This window comes from Eleginops maclovinus, chromosome 14 (assembly GCF_036324505.1).
Source record: "Eleginops maclovinus isolate JMC-PN-2008 ecotype Puerto Natales chromosome 14, JC_Emac_rtc_rv5, whole genome shotgun sequence".
Taxonomy (NCBI): Eukaryota; Metazoa; Chordata; class Actinopteri; order Perciformes; family Eleginopidae; genus Eleginops; species Eleginops maclovinus.
This window is the reverse complement of record NC_086362.1, coordinates 5700763-5717541: the sequence shown is the minus strand read 5'-3', so window position 1 is coordinate 5717541 and position 16779 is coordinate 5700763. Positions and strand designations below refer to the sequence as shown.

The window sequence follows — 16779 nt, the reverse complement described above, 5'->3', positions numbered from 1 at the left end:
TTCGGGGCAGCGACGTCTTGCCATTAAAGAACAGACACGCACAAAGTAAAGATGATCAACTTTAAAGGATGCTTAAGTAGTACAAGTAAAAGTACAATAACGTACCTCTGACCCTCATGTGTGTGATCCTGTTTGGTTGCATAGTCGGTTTTGTTTTTATTCATCTGTCGCCAGCTTTCAAAACGAATTTCTGCTTTAATTGGACCCTGAGTTTCCTTTTTTTTGTCCAATTGTCTATCATAGAGCTGCCAAATCTGACCTCTTCCTCCGAGTAGTTTCACATTTTGTATAAGTGGCTTTCTTTTTGAGAGATCAAGATCATACATGTTATTTAAATCCAACACAAACAGAAATGTAATTTGGTTCTAGAGGTGAGTAATATTGCTGGAACTACTTCTTGACGAACAACGCTTTATCCATCCGCCCTTCTGGGGAAGTCATTGTGCCCGTCTGAAATTGTTGAAGCACATTACTTAGTACCACAACTTCTCCTTTTGCATTTCTGTTTGTAATTGTGTGAACTTGCTTTGATTGGCTTCACTTTACCCCAGATTCCAGTGTTTATGCTAAGCTAAACTAATCTACTACTGGCTCCATCTCCAAATGTTTCGGGTGGACTTGAGATTGATGACCACCGTCCCCTATTTCCCATAAAGAAAGCAGGTAAAAAATAGATTTAAGCAGCGTCGTGTGCGTGTTGGAAGATATAAAGTGTTAATGGCGAGCAGCGAGGGTAAAAACCTCTAAAAGCTCTGAGCAGAGAGACAAACGGACAAAGACGATGTAAAAGTTTGGTTCAGCTTCATTCAAATATACATTTTAACTTCCACGCGCGCACACATACATACAAACTTCCAAATATGCCAGAAACCAACGACAACAAAAGTCCCAGACAGCTTAAAAAAATAGCGAAAAGTTCTTTGTACACTTCCACATAACTGTTAACATGTTTCCCGAACCCTGACGCACGACATTCACTCCCGAACATAAGGTTGTAAGCATCAAGCTACAGTGAGGGCTTTTATAAAAACGAATGATCACAGTAGTTGAAATAAAATGGCTCATTTTCGAATAAATAAAACAGTGACAAAATGACCTTCAGGAAAAAACGGTCGGCAAGGATGTCCACATCTTCTGATTCAGTATCACTTAAAAAGAAAAGCTCCAGTTATTTGACTACAGCAGCTGTTTTTGCTCCCAACTCCGACATAAATAAGAAGGGGGATCTACAAACACTTGTGGGTAAAAAAAACCTCTCCTGAACCCCCTCCCCCCCACACACACACACACACACAGCTCATTGCCTCACCTGCTGCACCACACTAGTGACTTTAAAGAGCCATTCCCCTTGTATAAACCACAGGAAAAGAACAAACCTTTCCTGCACAGTAAAACAGAACCACCATCTTTTCTTTTTTTAGCTCCAAGATTTCGCTTTTGTTCCTTGGATACACAATCACCACCCCCCTGAAAGCCCAGTTTTCTCTGATCCCACTCCTCTGATTCAGCAAGTTTTGAAGAGTTTAAAAATGTACAATGCACTTTAGCGAGTTCGATTTTGAGGAGGAGTTTGCTTTGAGATATTTCAGCTAGAACGTCAGGGGTGGTGCAACCGAGAGGCTAAGCAGAACAGCAAAACTATGAAGAGAGCACTCAATGTTCTTTTTTTCTCCTCTCGGGGGGAAGAGACAGATGGAAAAGAAAGAAGGGATAGATCTCCCAGAATTCATTGTGGCTGGTTGTGGGAGGATGGTACAAGGGCTTTACAGAGAAAGAGGGACAAAGGGAGGTCACTAAAAAAGAGGAGGAGGAGGAGAAGGGGAGGAAGGCGAGCAGCAATTTGATTTGAGATTTGTTTCGTCTCTCATCATCTACTTTACAGAAGTTATTCTTTAGTTTTCCTGCAGGATGAGCGGCTTCAGAACTTCTTGGGGCCCCAGGCGGACGTTTGCTTCGGGGCCACACTTGTTCCAAACGTGGGGAAATCCTCCGCGCTGCTCATATCAGGAGCCTGGAACAAACGGACAAAATGTTATTTAACCAGGATGCAATGCAACACACTCAAGGTACAAAACATAAGCATTTTTCTAAAAGTAGAAGCCGCTTTTCAACAATTTTAAACTACTTCTCTTACCAATCAGCGATCCATTTATCACTTATACATTGATTAACAGAAAAATCAGTGGGCCCAACCTTGTTCCCTGATGCATTCCAAGGGGCGTCCCGCACAACAAAGCCCTTAGCCGGACCCCCGCTGCTGTCATCACCTCCTCCTGCTCCCCCGGGCCCTCCATAGCGAGATGGAGGCTTCATGTAAGCTGCCAAGGTCTCCGTCTCTGTCACGCTGAGCATCTGCGAGGTGAGGGAAAAGGATAGAGAGAGAGGAGAAACACTCGTTAAAACTATCTCGGCACCCAAGGATTTGGAATGTTGCTCCCACTTCAGTCTTCGCACACTCACATATTCCTCCTCCAGGTTGAGCAGGTGGTCCACAGCGTTGTCCACAGTCTCGGGAAGGCCGGTCACCGTCACTTTGTCGGGCTCGTCGGAGCCTGGCTGAGGGAACCTGATATCCACCTGAGCGGCAGGACAGAGACGTTGTAATAGATTGGAAAACAACAACAAGAGAAAATCAAACAAGATGTAATAAAACAAAACCAACTTTGAACTCCTCCATCAGCTTGCGGATGGCTTTGCCCCGGGCTCCGATGATGCGAGCGTGGGTCCTGGGGTCCAGGCGCACATCTTGGCTCACCATCTCCTGCAACTCGGCCACCAGCTGCTGGATGGCTTGGCTTGCCTCCTCCACGTTACGCTCGTACCCAGAGATCACAATCACATCCTGAAGATGGAATAACAGGATGGAAAAAAGCAGAACAGCAGATGAATTGAAATGCATTAAAACTTCAAGATAAGGCCATCTTTTAGAAGACAAAACACATACTTAATACATGTTTTGGGTAGAAATAACGTACCTGCTGCTCGTCTCCTTTGTCGGGGAACTGGATGCTGACGTCGTGGTCTTTCCTGATCTGAGATATCACCGCTCCTTTACGGCCGATAATCTTAGGATGGAACCTTGGATCAACGGACATGGTCACCTTGAAACTGCGCAGGGCCTGGAGGAAAGAGAGTGGAGCAGCGTAAAAACCCCAAACATTCAAATATCTTTACAATATAATAATTGGGACTACACTGCTGAAGTCTGACCCTGTCCTCCTGCTCCGCCTGCAGGTCTTTCACCCTCTCCAGCAGACCCTGTTTGGCCCGCTCCACGTTGGCCTCCAGCCCCGTCACCTTGATCACATCCATCTGCTTCTCCGGCTGCGGCACCCAGATGTTCACCTGAGTATGCAAACAATACATTAAAGATCAGTAAATCCTACAATCCAACTCCAAACGTATCATATTATATAAGCAAGCACAGAGGCTTCCGCAATAACGCCTCATCGCCAGTAGATGGCGGCAGAGAGTCAGCGCTCACCTCGTATTCCTCCATCATCTTCCTGATCCCGCTGCCTTTCTGGCCGATGATGTAGCGATGCAGCTCGTAAGACACTTCCACGTCCTCCGTTATGGGCACCAGCGCCTGAAGGAGGAAACAGGATTAGAGTTAAGGAATTTAATGATAGAGAGGATAAAAGAACAGAGGGCATTATATCTGTAATCGTGGTATCATGGCGCCTACTAGCAGGGCGGCTCTAGCCAGATCACACTTCTCTTCACGCCCAGCGATGGTGATGATGTCACATTTGCGGGGGACGAAATCCGCCTCTGGACTGACCTCACCGTTTTCCTGTGGTGGAGCATCCTGACCTGAAATTTTGTAAAAACAGAATGAATATAAACCACTTTTGTGCTTGCCTGTTTCCGGTTTTTATACATAAAACTTTTCTAGCAGCCAAATTACGTGAAGAATATCACCAGTAACCAGGTGAGTAGGTAAGATCCACCTGCTCAACTTGATTAGCATTTAAATGACAGAAATAACACCTCAGCACTGACTCTCTTATTATTCTGCCCTGTCTGCCGTGGCAACACATTAACAACATCATTAGCCTCACAGCCGCCGGTCTTGTTCTCTCGTGTGTCGCGTTCCTGACCTGCAGCGCCGTCGTCCCTCTCCGGGAACTTAATTTGGACCTCGTGCTCCCTGGTGATGTGTTGGATGCGGCAGCCTTTGGGTCCCATGATGGCCCGGTGGTAGCGCTGGGGGATGGCCACCTCCACACTCACCTGGGACTCCTGTAGAGAGAGAGGGAGAGGGGAGGGAGAGTGAGGACACAGCTGGGTAACAACAGCAAACACAAAGCAGGAGTATTACATGACTTCTGGATGAAAAACCACTGAAAATGTATCAAAGGGGAAATATTACTTTGTATGGCTTCTTATTTTCTCATTGTCTCTCACCAGGTCCTCGATGATCTCCTGAATGCGTTTCTTGGCGGCGTCCACGCAGTCCTTGGCCCCCTTCAGAGTGACCCGCTGACTGTTGGCTCCGGTGCGGGGGAAGCTGACGGCCACGCCTCCGTACTCCTCCGCCAGCTCCCGCAGCACCTGGCCTCTCCGACACACAAAGTGGCGGTGGTGGCGAACATCTACGACCATGCTGTCCTCCACCACGTCGTCCTGGAGAGGGAGATGACAGGAACGAGGTTAAAAAGGGACACTTAAAAATATGACACTGGAGAAAAGTTGTTTTCTTACATGATTACATTTTTTTCAAAATCCCTGGACTTTTTCAATTAGCTTTTTTGTTTTATATGGCGTATGGACACACATATTTGAAAGTAATATATACATTTAAAAGAAAACCAACAAATTAAGTAACAAACAAAACATCTTTGATGCAGTGTAATAGTTACCAGGTTTTTGACCAGACTTTCCAGCTCCTTCTGGGCCAGACGCACGGCTTCCTCCTTCCCTACGATGGTGATGAGTTCCTGCTCTGTGTCGTCCGGTGAAGGGAAGATGATGCGGGCCCCGGTCTTGTCCCGCACTCTGCGAATATTAGCCCCGCCGCGGCCAATCAGGAACTTATGATACTCTGGTTTGGCCTGAAGCTCCGCGGTGAAGTTGTTGACTTGCTGTAAAGGGCAGGAAGGACAGAGGACAAGAAAAGGAAGTAAGTATTTGTCCTCCTCTCTATAGTGACTCACTCACTGTCAGTATCTAAACTGTTTCCCTCCCCACCCACCTTCTCCTCCGCCAGCTGCAGCAGCTGTTTCTTGGCCTTCTCCACCTCCCCGACGGGCCCTCTGATGGTGACCTTATCCGAGCCGGATCCTTCAGAGGGGAAATGGATGTGGACGCCGCCGCAGTCCTCCATGATGGAGCGCACCAGGCAGCCTTTAGAGCCGATCAGAGAGTTGTGCAGCTTGGAAGGGATGGCCACCTCCGCCTCCTTAATGTTGGCCTGCAGGGGGGAGCAGAGGATTTAGAGCCAGGGATATAACAAGGATGAAACGCCTCATAATTATAAAATGAATACAATAGATATTAAAGTCTTGCCAAGTTTACAGTGCTAATTTAATCAGACTTTCCACTGAGCATAACAGCTTGTGCTTGGGTAGTTTTCCAGATTAATTTACTAGCTTTCTCCAGAGTTATTTATTAGAATTGTTGAGCATTTTCTTTCTGAACTAGCAAGCAAGAGTGAAAAGGGGGCAGGAAATGAGGGAGACGAAATTTGGATCCTCTAAACCACATCTCTTTTCAATGAGGAGGAGAATCAGATAAAGGTTCAGCAAAAAAGTTGAAGGAGTTGAAGTTCAATTATTCACTTTAGTTTAAAATCTGTTTCTGCCGAGAAATCCTGGAAGTTGCCATAAACGTGAAACACTCTCACCAGTTCTCTCTGGATGGCGAGGATTCGCTCTCTGGCCGCCTCACAGTTGCTCTTCCTGCCGGTGATGACGATCATCTCCGAGTTACTGTTCTCTGTCGGCAGGTCGATCTTAGTGGTGGTCTCCTCCCGGATCTGGCATGAACAATAAATGACTTTTTAGGTTTCTAATACAAAACCGTTCAAATTGGCTGATTATTATGGATTATTTGTTTTCAATGTTGGATTATTTAATGATATGGCTTTGAAAATGATTTAATAAGTAATAATTTTGAAAATAACACAGTCTCACCTTTTTAATATTGGCGCCGCCTTTGCCGATTATGTTTTTGTGGAACTGCTTGAAGATGGGAACTGAGAGCGAGAAGCTATTCTCAATCTGGAGAAGAAAGTTTGTGCTGTGAATGTTGAAAGACAGGGACAGATAGAGAGACAAATAGAGAATATGGGAGGGGAGGGGGGGTCATACCAGGTCAGCGATGATTTTCTGCAGGAACTTTGCACATTTCTCCACCTCGTTCTTCGGCCCCCTCAGCTGGACGATGTCACTCTTCTGCGCTGGGTCGGGGAAATTGATAATGACCTGGAAGAGGAGGGTATTATACTCGTCAAATTAAATCAGACCTGGATCAGAAGTAATTATCTCCCCGATGATGAACGGGCGAGATAACGTGCAGGACGGGTCGGAGGAGGAGGGGACGCTCACCTCGGGGAACTTGTCTCGAACTTCTTTGATCTTCTCTCCCTTCTGGCCGATGATTGTCCGATGGAACTTCTGCTCCACGATCAGGTCTTTGGTGCGCTCGTTCTCCTGGGAATTGGGATTTTTATTTAATGATGCCAACGGTCAAAAATGAACCTTAACTTTGACTCCCTTCTCACCATTCTCTGGACCATCTCAATGAGCTCTCGTCGTGCCATCTGGACTCCCTTAGGGTCGCCCTCGATCCGGACCAGGCCGCTCCGTTCAGAGTCCTGGGGGATCCGCACCGACACTTTGTACTGCTCCTTGATCCGATTGACTGGCGTTAGGGAACGGATGATGTGTTAAAACAATGAGGGCTGCCTCTTTAAAGTGTTTAACCCTCATTCTTAATTTGAGGAGCAAACACTAACCCCCTGCAAGCCCGGTTGTAGGTTATATAATATTTATACTTCTAAAATTGTGTTGTACTGCGGCCATTTGTAACAGACATGAATTGATGCGCAGCTGATTCTACCATCTTTATACAGCTCCCTTTCTAGCGCTTTAGGCTGAATTAAAAGCTCTTCAAGGGGTCTTAAACATTGGAAAAGCGCTTGATAAAATAAATGCAGTTTATTTACCAACTAATTACAATACATGTGAAATCTAGCGTTGGAGTTTCAGTGTATGCCAGAATGCATGTCAATAACCACATTAAGAGCCGATGATTACCTTTAACTGGCTGTTTCCACTCCTCTAACATTTACAGTACCTAGCTTCATTATTAGGAGGACACAATAATTCAAACTCAATATATAAAGACTGCTCATTAAACATGTAAAAGGATTAATAAGCCGTCAGTGGCTTTTACTTTACATGGCAATGTTACGCTCCGTCTGTGTTTTATTTTTGAAAGGTGTTCGCCACCTGTCTCTACTCTGTGGTTGCTTCCTGTCTCTGTGTCCTCTGATCAGTTGGCGGTTGTGGGATTATTGAGTCTTTCAAGGAGTGAGATCTGTTTATTGTTCTTCATTTTTAGCCTTGAAATAAAGGTATTTTCAGTTTAAAACGTCCGTCTGTCCTGCAAATTCGTTCCTACCTGCTCAGCTCAACCCGCGACAAGCCCACAATTTACAGACGGCGACCAGATATGCCATGGTGCCTTTTTACTTATGAAAGAAATTCAATTGGTGAATCTGTAAACATGCTAAATACAACTTTTGAATTGACTGATTCAGTGGCTTAAAGAGAACAGTCTGCCCTTCGATCTCTAAACCTCAGCAGTGTTGCTGCCCCAGATTGTTTTCCTGTTGAGATCAGCAGAACAGACTCACTGTTGGTTCCGTTCTTTCCGATGAGGTGTCTGTGGAAGCGCTGGTCTATGATGACCTCGGTGTAGTCCATCCTTACCAGCTGCACACACGGGGAGAGGGGACATGTCACTGAATGTGTTCCCGGAGCTACAGAGCTGAACCCCATCAACCCTGTTCTGTAAAGTCTATTCTTCCGGCTTTCTCAGCTTTCAGAGTTTTATTATAAGAGTGAAGAGCTATCCTTCAAAGTAACACTCTAACAGCGACCTTGAAAATAATTGCTTTTATGAGCAGATTTATTTTTCAAGTTATTATAATAAATATCCCAGGTAATGCTGCAACTAGCTTCTTCTGCTATTTCTTTCTTGATTATCTAATTTGAGTATTAATTTATGAAAAATGACCACCAAATGTTTTAAAAAGCATTCTAAAAATGCCAATTAAATTGAAAACGTTATGTTTTCAAAGCAAATATAACAGAACAGCACAGCTAAAGCCATCTGGTCTCCAACAAATATAACAAATAGTTTTAGCTCTCATGACATGAATGAAATATGAGGTACAGACGGATGCAAATCAATCTTCCTGAACAAAGTAAAACGTATAATTATTATTATTATTACCCCTCCTTCATACCATACCATAGTTATCAAAATCAGCTTTAAATCCTTTTTGGGAGAAAAAGTCTGAAGATTTTAGCTCTGTTATTACTCACCAGGTCCTTGATGATCTCCTGTATCTGGGCCTGAGCCTGCTCCACCTCCGCAGTTGGCCCTTCCAGACTGATGCGCTCCTCGCCGTCTGTAAACTCTATGTGAACCTACACACACACACGCATACACAGACACACACACACCAACAAAGATAAATCAATTACTGTAACTCCTCCATGCTGATTCCCTCTTCTACAGTTCTTCAGTGTTTAATCTCTGCTTTCTAGCTCCGGTCGTCTCTCCGTACCCGCGGCAGCTGCTGTGTGATGCGCCCGATGTTCTGTCCTTTCTTGCCGATGATGAAGCGATGCAGCCAGGCCGGGGCGGTCACCTCCACCACCATCACACTCTTCGCCTGCACGGGGACGCAAGAATAGCAGGTTCAAATCCAACTTACATCACAACCTCACTGAAATCTCGTTATTAGAAACCACTTTGAGCTGAAACAAATAACCGTCTGGACACTAAAGCTGCCAAAACACTTTCTTATATTAACAATAATCAAGTGTCGAGATGTAATTTAAGGCTTAAAGTGACGATTACCATCATCCTCCCTCCTCCTCACCTTAGCGTACACCTGTGTAAGCGCCGGCCCTAGCTTGTCTGGTTCCCCTCTGAGGATGATGGTCTCGGAGCTGGAGTCCAGAGGAGGCATCTCCACAGACACCCCCGTGGTCTCCAGGATCTCCTGCAGGGTGTTGCCCTTTGGCCCGATGATGTACTTATGCTGAGACTTCTTCACCTCCACGGAGATGGTGGTGGTCTTCCTCTTCTGCAGGGAGAAGAGATGTGAGTGGCACAGTGAGGGATGGATGGGATCACAGCAGGAGACAGGAAGAGGGACAGGAAGGCATCAGTAGGCGGACAAGGACAGGAAATAAGCTGGCAGAGGTGAGCGGAGTGATGGAAAGCGAGTGGGTCACACAGAACACACATTTGTGTCTCTCATGCATATGCACTGAAGGACATTAGCATTCTCATCCTGTTGTTCTCTGGCCAAATCCAATTTTCTCTCCCCATTATATCCAGCCTGTCTGTTGCCAGCACACACACACTTCCTCTCCACGTTCCATCCATCTCTTAGAGCTTTGTGTGTGTGTTTGTGTGGTGGAAAATAATGATACGGCGTCCACAGTTTGTGGAAAGCATTTACATGTGTTTTGCTTTTTCAACTAAAACCCAAGTTGCTTTTGTTTTAGGTTTTCTAGCACAGAATAAAAGTTGTTATAAATAACTGAACAATCCACAAAATGTCCAAATGATCCAAGACACTAGCCGGTCGAATTGTAAAGGAAAGAATCAAAGTTCTCTCATGTTGTTTAGTTCCTTGTTTTGTTTTGTGCGATAAGATTGATAGGGTTTCTTAGATGCTTAATTTAGAAAGCTTGGACATTTTTTAGGACTTCATAAGCAGTAAACAAAGATATCTTTAGCCCTTATTGAAACAAATGTGTCAAATATGAATGAAAAAACTCAGATTAGGCACCATCAACAATAGGAAATCAAGAAAATGCTAACAGTTAATTATAACTTTAACAATTAAACCTGATTAAAGACGCTTTCTCAAAAGGTAAAGGCCTTTTTTTCCAGCTGATTCTAAGCCAATATTACCTTCAAAACCAATTTGACATTACAAATCAATTGTCAAGTCAACCAGGAGACAATAAAGATAGCCCTCTATGGTTGGTGGGAACTTTTTGAACCAACGCACCTTGTCGTCGTAGATGGCTCGGATGCGGCTGAGCGCCAGGGCGACGGCCTCCTTCTCCCCGGTGATGACGATCTCGTCCTTGGGCAGGCTGGGGGGCGGGATGCTGATGCGGGCCCCCGTCTCCTGGCTCAGCTCCTGCACCAGTCTGTTGTGGGCGCCGGCGATGAAGGGATGGAAGGCCTTCTCCAGGGAGAGACGCTCCACTGCACGCTTGTCCTGCCGAGTGTGGGCGTGGAGGGTCAATTAAGTCAAGTTTCAAACACAAGTGGAAAATGGAGCCTATACTTCTGGTTTCAGACCACACCCCCCCACCTGTTCAGCAGAGATCAGGAGTATCTCGTGGCGGGCCTTCTCGATGCCCTCCTTGGTGCCGGTGATGCGGATGTTAGCGCTGGGGTCGTCAGGGCGCGGAATAGCGATCTTGGTGGCGGTCTTCAGCTCCAGCTCCTGCAGCTTCTCGCCGTTCTTACCGATGACAAAGCGGTGGTGTTCCTTCGGGATGGCGACCGTAGCTGAGGCCTGAAGGAGGAAGTGAGTAAGATTTGCATTGTGACACATTGGGAAATGGCACAAAGTCATTGAATCAGGCTACTTTTTCATGCAGGAATGACATTGGAGATGAGAAAATGACTTTTGTTTCTCACATTTCTACTTTACCAAGGCCATAATTAAAGGTAAAAGTGGAACAAATACGTTTTGTAGTAGGTAAACCAAAACAGAAGCATTTGACCTTGCGTGAAAGCCAGATTGTTTCCCTGCACTATTGTATCAATAACTGCAGCTCAGCTAAACAGGTTGGCTTCAGTGCAGGTATTGAAGTGGAAATCAGCATGTTTACTGCTGAAGCCCAGGGAGGCGGCCATTTTTCAACTCAACTTTCCGTCCTGAAGCGACCCGCCTGCATGGGTTATACTTATCATTTTGTGTGGGTATTAAAAAAAAGAAGCAAATAGCAATAAGAGTCACAGATTGTAGCATTAATGTCTTTGATCCAATCCATAGATTTAAGTGAAGCAGGTAATTGTTCTTGCTCAAAGAGACATCTGTTACTTTTGGTATCTTTCCAAAGGTATTCAAATTAATTTGAAAGAGTAATGATTAATCCCTAAAAAATGCAAATTATTCAGCACATAACAGGCTAGCAACAATATGATAACACGTTGTATCAGTAAAGCTATGATAAGGATTCCACCTCTCTCAGGATGTTGTATAACTGTGTCACAAAGCCTACACATTGCAAAATAAACAACATACATCCATTTTATTCTAGGCATGATTTTGGTGTCTGCTGAACCTTTTCTGAGCCACAGAAAGACAGCATTTTCAATGGATCTCATTTAAAAAAAAACATCCCCTGCCATGCATTCAGTATCCTAGCAGTACAAACATGTACCAAACCCCTGAGTATGTTTACCTGTGTCTGCAGGCGAGCTACGATTTCCTTGCGAGCCTTCATGACGGAGTCCAGTTTGCCGGTGACCATGATGGACAAGCCCTGGTCTTTCGCCAGAGACAGCTCGATGTGGGCCCCCGTCCGCTGCATGATGTCCAGGCACACTTTGGCCTCCTCGCCCTCCCCGAACTGGCTGTTGTCCTTGTAGCGGCGCTCCTCCAGGGGAACATGGAACACCTATACACAGAGCGGGGAGGAAGGGAGGAGGAAGTGGGTTCAAATTTCAGGCATTGTGTCTCATTTGCTTATTTTCTCATAACTGCTGCAGCTTATCGACCGCTAACGTGGCAAAATATGGTATTGATGTGTTCCTTTACATAGACCTCGAAGAGTTTCAGAGAAATCTCAACTCAAGTATCTTTTTATGTACATTTTGTGTTTATGTACATGGTTACTGCCTGCCTGACCTGGGTGATGACAGAGGCTTTGATGGGCCTGATCTTGCTCCCCCACGCTGAAGCCGGCTCCCCCGCCTTTTCTCCCGGCGCTCCCTTCTCCGGCAGCGGAGGGAAGGCCTCCAGGTAGGTGGGGATGTAGGCCTCATCCTCCGGGACGCAGCCTGGCCCGGAGATACAATAAGGAAGGGAATGAAGGTAAGGATAGAGGGAAAAAACAGAAGGATAGGTGCATGTCAAAGGGAAAAAGGGATAATACAGGAACAGGTTTTATATATATACTAAAGGAGAAAACATTATACCGGTATCAGGGAAAATGATACAAAAATACAAGAAATAAAATTTACTGCAAAGGCTAAATATGTTTGCCTCAGCTCTCTGGCTAAAATGGGACAACTAGTTCGAGCTTGTGAGGTAAAAGTCTTCTCACTAAAGTATAAAGAGATTGACAGGCGGAGGTTACCTGTATTCTCCTGGTCCTTCAGGCCACTGCGATGCTCTGCAAAGCTCTCCGGGGTCAACACTGCCACTGAGCTCATGGTTTAAGACTTGTTCCGCTATTCCGCTAAGGGGTAGGCAAGGATGGAGACATTAGCTGCTGCATCTGCTTATTCCTAAAATAGTTACTGCATAATCCACCAGCAGACTAACTGGTTCAAACTGTGCCTCTCAAATTGTTCTACTCCCCTCCCTTGGTTGTATTTTCTCTACGATTGCTTTCCTTAATTCCCAGAAGATTGAGGCGGTCCCAAAAGATTTGCTTCACCACACCGATGCAACATGTTACACCTGAGACGCTCCAATTAACTTTACAGTGCTCAGACAAACACACAGCGCCACGCCGCCTCGGGGAGCGGTTTATCACAAGTCAGACGCTGAGAGCCGTCTCGGTCTAAAAACAACCGCTGCTGGTGCTCCTTGTGATTCAGAATCACGGGGTCTTGCCAGCAGTGGGTCTTCCCTGAGTGTTTTTAAAATGCAAGAACTATAAATCCATGAACTGTTCCTCTGACTGTGCAAGTTTTTGTAAACTGAGCACAAAGAGAGTGTTGTGATTTAGGGAGGATATTGGCTTTTTAAAGCTACCGATGCTGGTGCAGCAATAAAAAAAGCATTCGGCAGTAAAATGAAATCATTAAGGTCCTAGAAGAAACCACAAATTTAGGAAATCCTCATAAAAATTGTTTTCTAATTAAGAAAAATCAGGTTTTTTTTTTGTTCTATTGATGGATTTCTTGAATTGGGTAATGGAAATAACAGTTGAGCAGTCTTAGATTATTGGAATAATTTATTTTTGCATAATATTTCTGCTAAGAGATGTTTCCCTCACTCTTAAACAGGCATGTAAATCCATCCCCTCACTGTGTAAGACTTCTGGAGTACAACCGTGACTTTGTGTTATAGTCTAATATCTGTGACATGCTCCGATAAGATTGCTTCTGCCCGAAATGTAACTGCTCTCAGTGTCAGATAATCACTGTCATGTGAAATCTCCTCCTGCTGGTGAAGCCCATAAAATGTAACTCTACAAGAGAAGTATCTCATGGAGGGAAAAGCAGCCTTAGTGGAAGTATAGAAGGACACAGTAGCGCTAAGTTAAAGCTGTGGGAGAATCGATCAAATTGTATTTTACAAAGAGAGCCCACGCTTACCTGCAAAAGGTCAATTGCCAGAGAGTCCGTCCAGTTAGCGGCTACCGTAGGCGCTTCAGTGTGAGTGTGTGTTTCAGCTCCTGGGTGCACAGAAAAAAGACTGAAAGTGAGCAGTGTAAATCAAAAAGCTGTAACAGCACGGAGGCTGGGTTAACACTGTGAACACCCACACTGCACTGCACCTTTCACCGTCTGGATCTGATTCACTCCGCTCTCCTCCCCTCCCCTCCCCACACCTCTCTGCTCATCTTCCCTCCATTATAGTTTTACACACTCATTGGCTCAGGAAATTTGAAAATGAATGTAACCACAGAATATGAGAATTTACTGTAACTGATAAGCCAAAAAATAATGATGCAATGCCTTTTTTAAAAACTAGTTTAAGGTTTAGACCCCAGTGTTGAATTGGGTTCACAAGGGTAGGCCTACAGCTTTGCAACCAAAGACTCTTTAACTTTGTTTTTAAATGCTTGTTGAGACTGTGCAAGGGTAAAGTTTCAGAAAATGTATAAAATGATGCAGAGAAAATGTGGAATATTTCCAAACGAAGGAATGTTGCAGACAAAGCACATATGGAGTATTTGGTTTAATATTTCATTAAAAGTGAAAACATCTTGAGTGAAAAGCTTAAGTAATCTGTTACAGAGTGTATATTATACTGTCAAATACTATGGAAGATTATTTTAATAACTAATGTAGCTATATAAGGGGAAATGTGTTACAACAGACTTCAAATGCAAATACACCTCCAGTTATTTGACAGCAATAGTTTATTTGCAGAAATAGGATACATACAATAACTACAATGAGTTTATGAAATATTATAGATCCAGCATCATTGTATAACTACTACACCTCAAAGAGCAGCAAGAATAAGCCCACAATAGTCCAAATACTACAGTAAAAGAATACAGCCATAATTATAATGTAATTAAATGGTAATTCAACTGACAGAAAGTAGCTTTTCGTCTGACATCTATTTGGCTATTAATGCTTAGGTACATGTACATACGTTGACACAACAGGTACAACAGTGAACGCGGTACTTTTAATTGTTTGTAAGGTGTAATTTGGTATTGCTACAATACTTCTTCCACCATTCGTTAAAGGGTTAAATAAGCCACTACTGCCGCAAGTCTCCCATTGTGGCTCAACACCTGCTAACACTTTGTTACATTGCTAACAATTACACTCAAATTCAAGAAATGAATGAAAGAAAGTAAGAACACCTGGTTCTCTGTAACACAGTATGTCGTTTCTTTAGCCACCACTGTGCCTATCAACACCACTGAAACCACTTCTCTACAGGAAAAATGAAATAAAGACGGTGAAATTAATCCCACTGTGCACCATGCTAGCTAACGGTTCAGTGAGACGCATCTCTCTTTAGCCGATTTATTGCTAGCTTGAGGATGCACTGCATGGCTTAATCTGCAAACATAGGCGGAAAATGCAAAGGGTTTCAAACGTTATTTAGCCGGGTTTGCTAGGCTAACAGACATCACTGTGCTCCCGACATCAGTCGGAGGTGAATAGGTGCAAGGACTTTCTGATAATCGGCTAAAAAAACAAGCGAGAGATCACCAGCTCCAGCTCCGGGGGCGCTGTAAAGACTGCTTCCCTTTGTGTTAAAATCGGCTTTTTCGCTTCCACACATACACTCTTGAATACATCCACTATTTTGCAAATTTAGATTAAAAGAAAATATGTAATAAATACATAATTCCTACCTTTCAGAGAGAAAATATAGCAGAGGGCGTGTGTTTGACAGGTGATGGTGTAAACACAGATGTGATTGGTCTACGAGCATTTCCTATGCTGGCGGAGTGATACCAGCATGCACTTGGACTCACTGAGTATAAAGGAAATGCCGCAGTATCTTTGCGCAACAGGAGCATCCAACTTAAATAGACCGTGGGATTGTAGTCCCGTTGTTCACATTCTGATGTTCTATTGAGCTGGGAAAGAGTCATATGTGGTGTCCGGGATAGTAATCGATTATTGAAATAATGTTGCAAGCTATCAGCCCCCTGCAACGTCTCACGTCCCTCAATCTGACCGGGACTACTTATCATTCATGATGCCCTGTGTGCTCTCGAGGAAGTCAGAGCGTCATACATTTCCTAAAGTTATAAATGCTTTATATTCTAGTTGTGACGTAAAACAACTAGACACTAAGTCAATAGTTTGATTTACTAAGTATTTATCTCTATTTTGAGACAGTAACTCACACAAATACACAAAAGCCAAAATTACTAGCTGAAAATTAGATTTCTCAATAACAGATTAAAATCATTACCTAGTTGGATTTCAAAATGATGATGTGTTAAGTGAAAAATATGCTGATAAATCAAACTAATGAGATAGTAAATTGGAAGTTTGGATTACTAAATACAAAATGTAAAATAACAAACCTAAATTATAAGATAATAAATTACTTTTAAAAATATCATGACTTACTTTAAACTTTTGTAGTTTTTCCTGGCAGAAGTTGCCTTTCATAAGGTATTGATTGGCAGAGTTATTCAAATATAAATGTAATATCTGAGGAATCCATTTTAATGGACATGTGTGTTCCACTCTCAGCCGCTAGGTGGCAGTAGGATACAAAAATAAAATACATTGGTTAGGGCAGGGACATATTCAGTAGCCAAGTAAAGCCTTTTGTGCACCTGTAATCTAACATGGTTATATATTGTACATAATATAATGTTGTTGAATAGATCGTACAAAAATATGATTATTGCCATCAATGAGTGCCTGTTCTATATCTCAGGCACTAAAACAGCAACTTGTTCACTGTTTTGTGTTTAAAGCACGGACTTTACCGTAAGTTACAACATATATTCTTAAAATACTAACAAACAAATAAATATTTAGAGATTTATTATAGCTCTTGGACGTTAGTAGATGTAAGGACCGAAGATGCAGGAAGTTCTTTTGATTTGTGACATTTATACTTTCAAAATAAGAGAACTCAAATAAACAAAAAGTAAATAAAGCATTACCATG

General features: G+C 43.6%; 1 protein-coding gene across 2 annotated transcripts; it reads right to left on the bottom strand.

Moving 5' to 3' along the window:
• Nucleotides 1–784: 784 nt before the first annotated feature.
• On the bottom strand, nucleotides 785–15586 carry hdlbpb (high density lipoprotein binding protein b). Of its 2 annotated transcripts, none has more exons than XM_063900644.1 (28): nucleotides 15498–15586; nucleotides 13768–13847; nucleotides 12579–12680; nucleotides 12128–12279; nucleotides 11682–11897; nucleotides 10580–10786; nucleotides 10268–10483; nucleotides 9122–9328; nucleotides 8804–8911; nucleotides 8559–8663; nucleotides 7865–7943; nucleotides 6728–6867; nucleotides 6552–6656; nucleotides 6315–6428; nucleotides 6138–6224; nucleotides 5849–5980; nucleotides 5198–5416; nucleotides 4866–5087; nucleotides 4411–4629; nucleotides 4065–4245; nucleotides 3689–3816; nucleotides 3485–3589; nucleotides 3211–3345; nucleotides 2976–3119; nucleotides 2663–2842; nucleotides 2461–2577; nucleotides 2194–2352; nucleotides 785–2011 (listed from the first exon to the last, which is right to left on the bottom strand). In XM_063900644.1, the coding sequence occupies exons 3-28, from the start codon at nucleotides 12652–12654 to the stop codon at nucleotides 1919–1921; spliced, it is 3846 nt and encodes a 1281-aa protein (XP_063756714.1). In that variant the 5' UTR covers nucleotides 12655–12680; nucleotides 13768–13847; nucleotides 15498–15586; the 3' UTR covers nucleotides 785–1918. The 2 variants fall into 2 exon arrangements, with proteins under 2 accessions (XP_063756714.1, XP_063756715.1); XM_063900645.1 differs by having other exon boundaries at nucleotides 4104–4245.
• Nucleotides 15587–16779: the final 1193 nt, after the last annotated feature.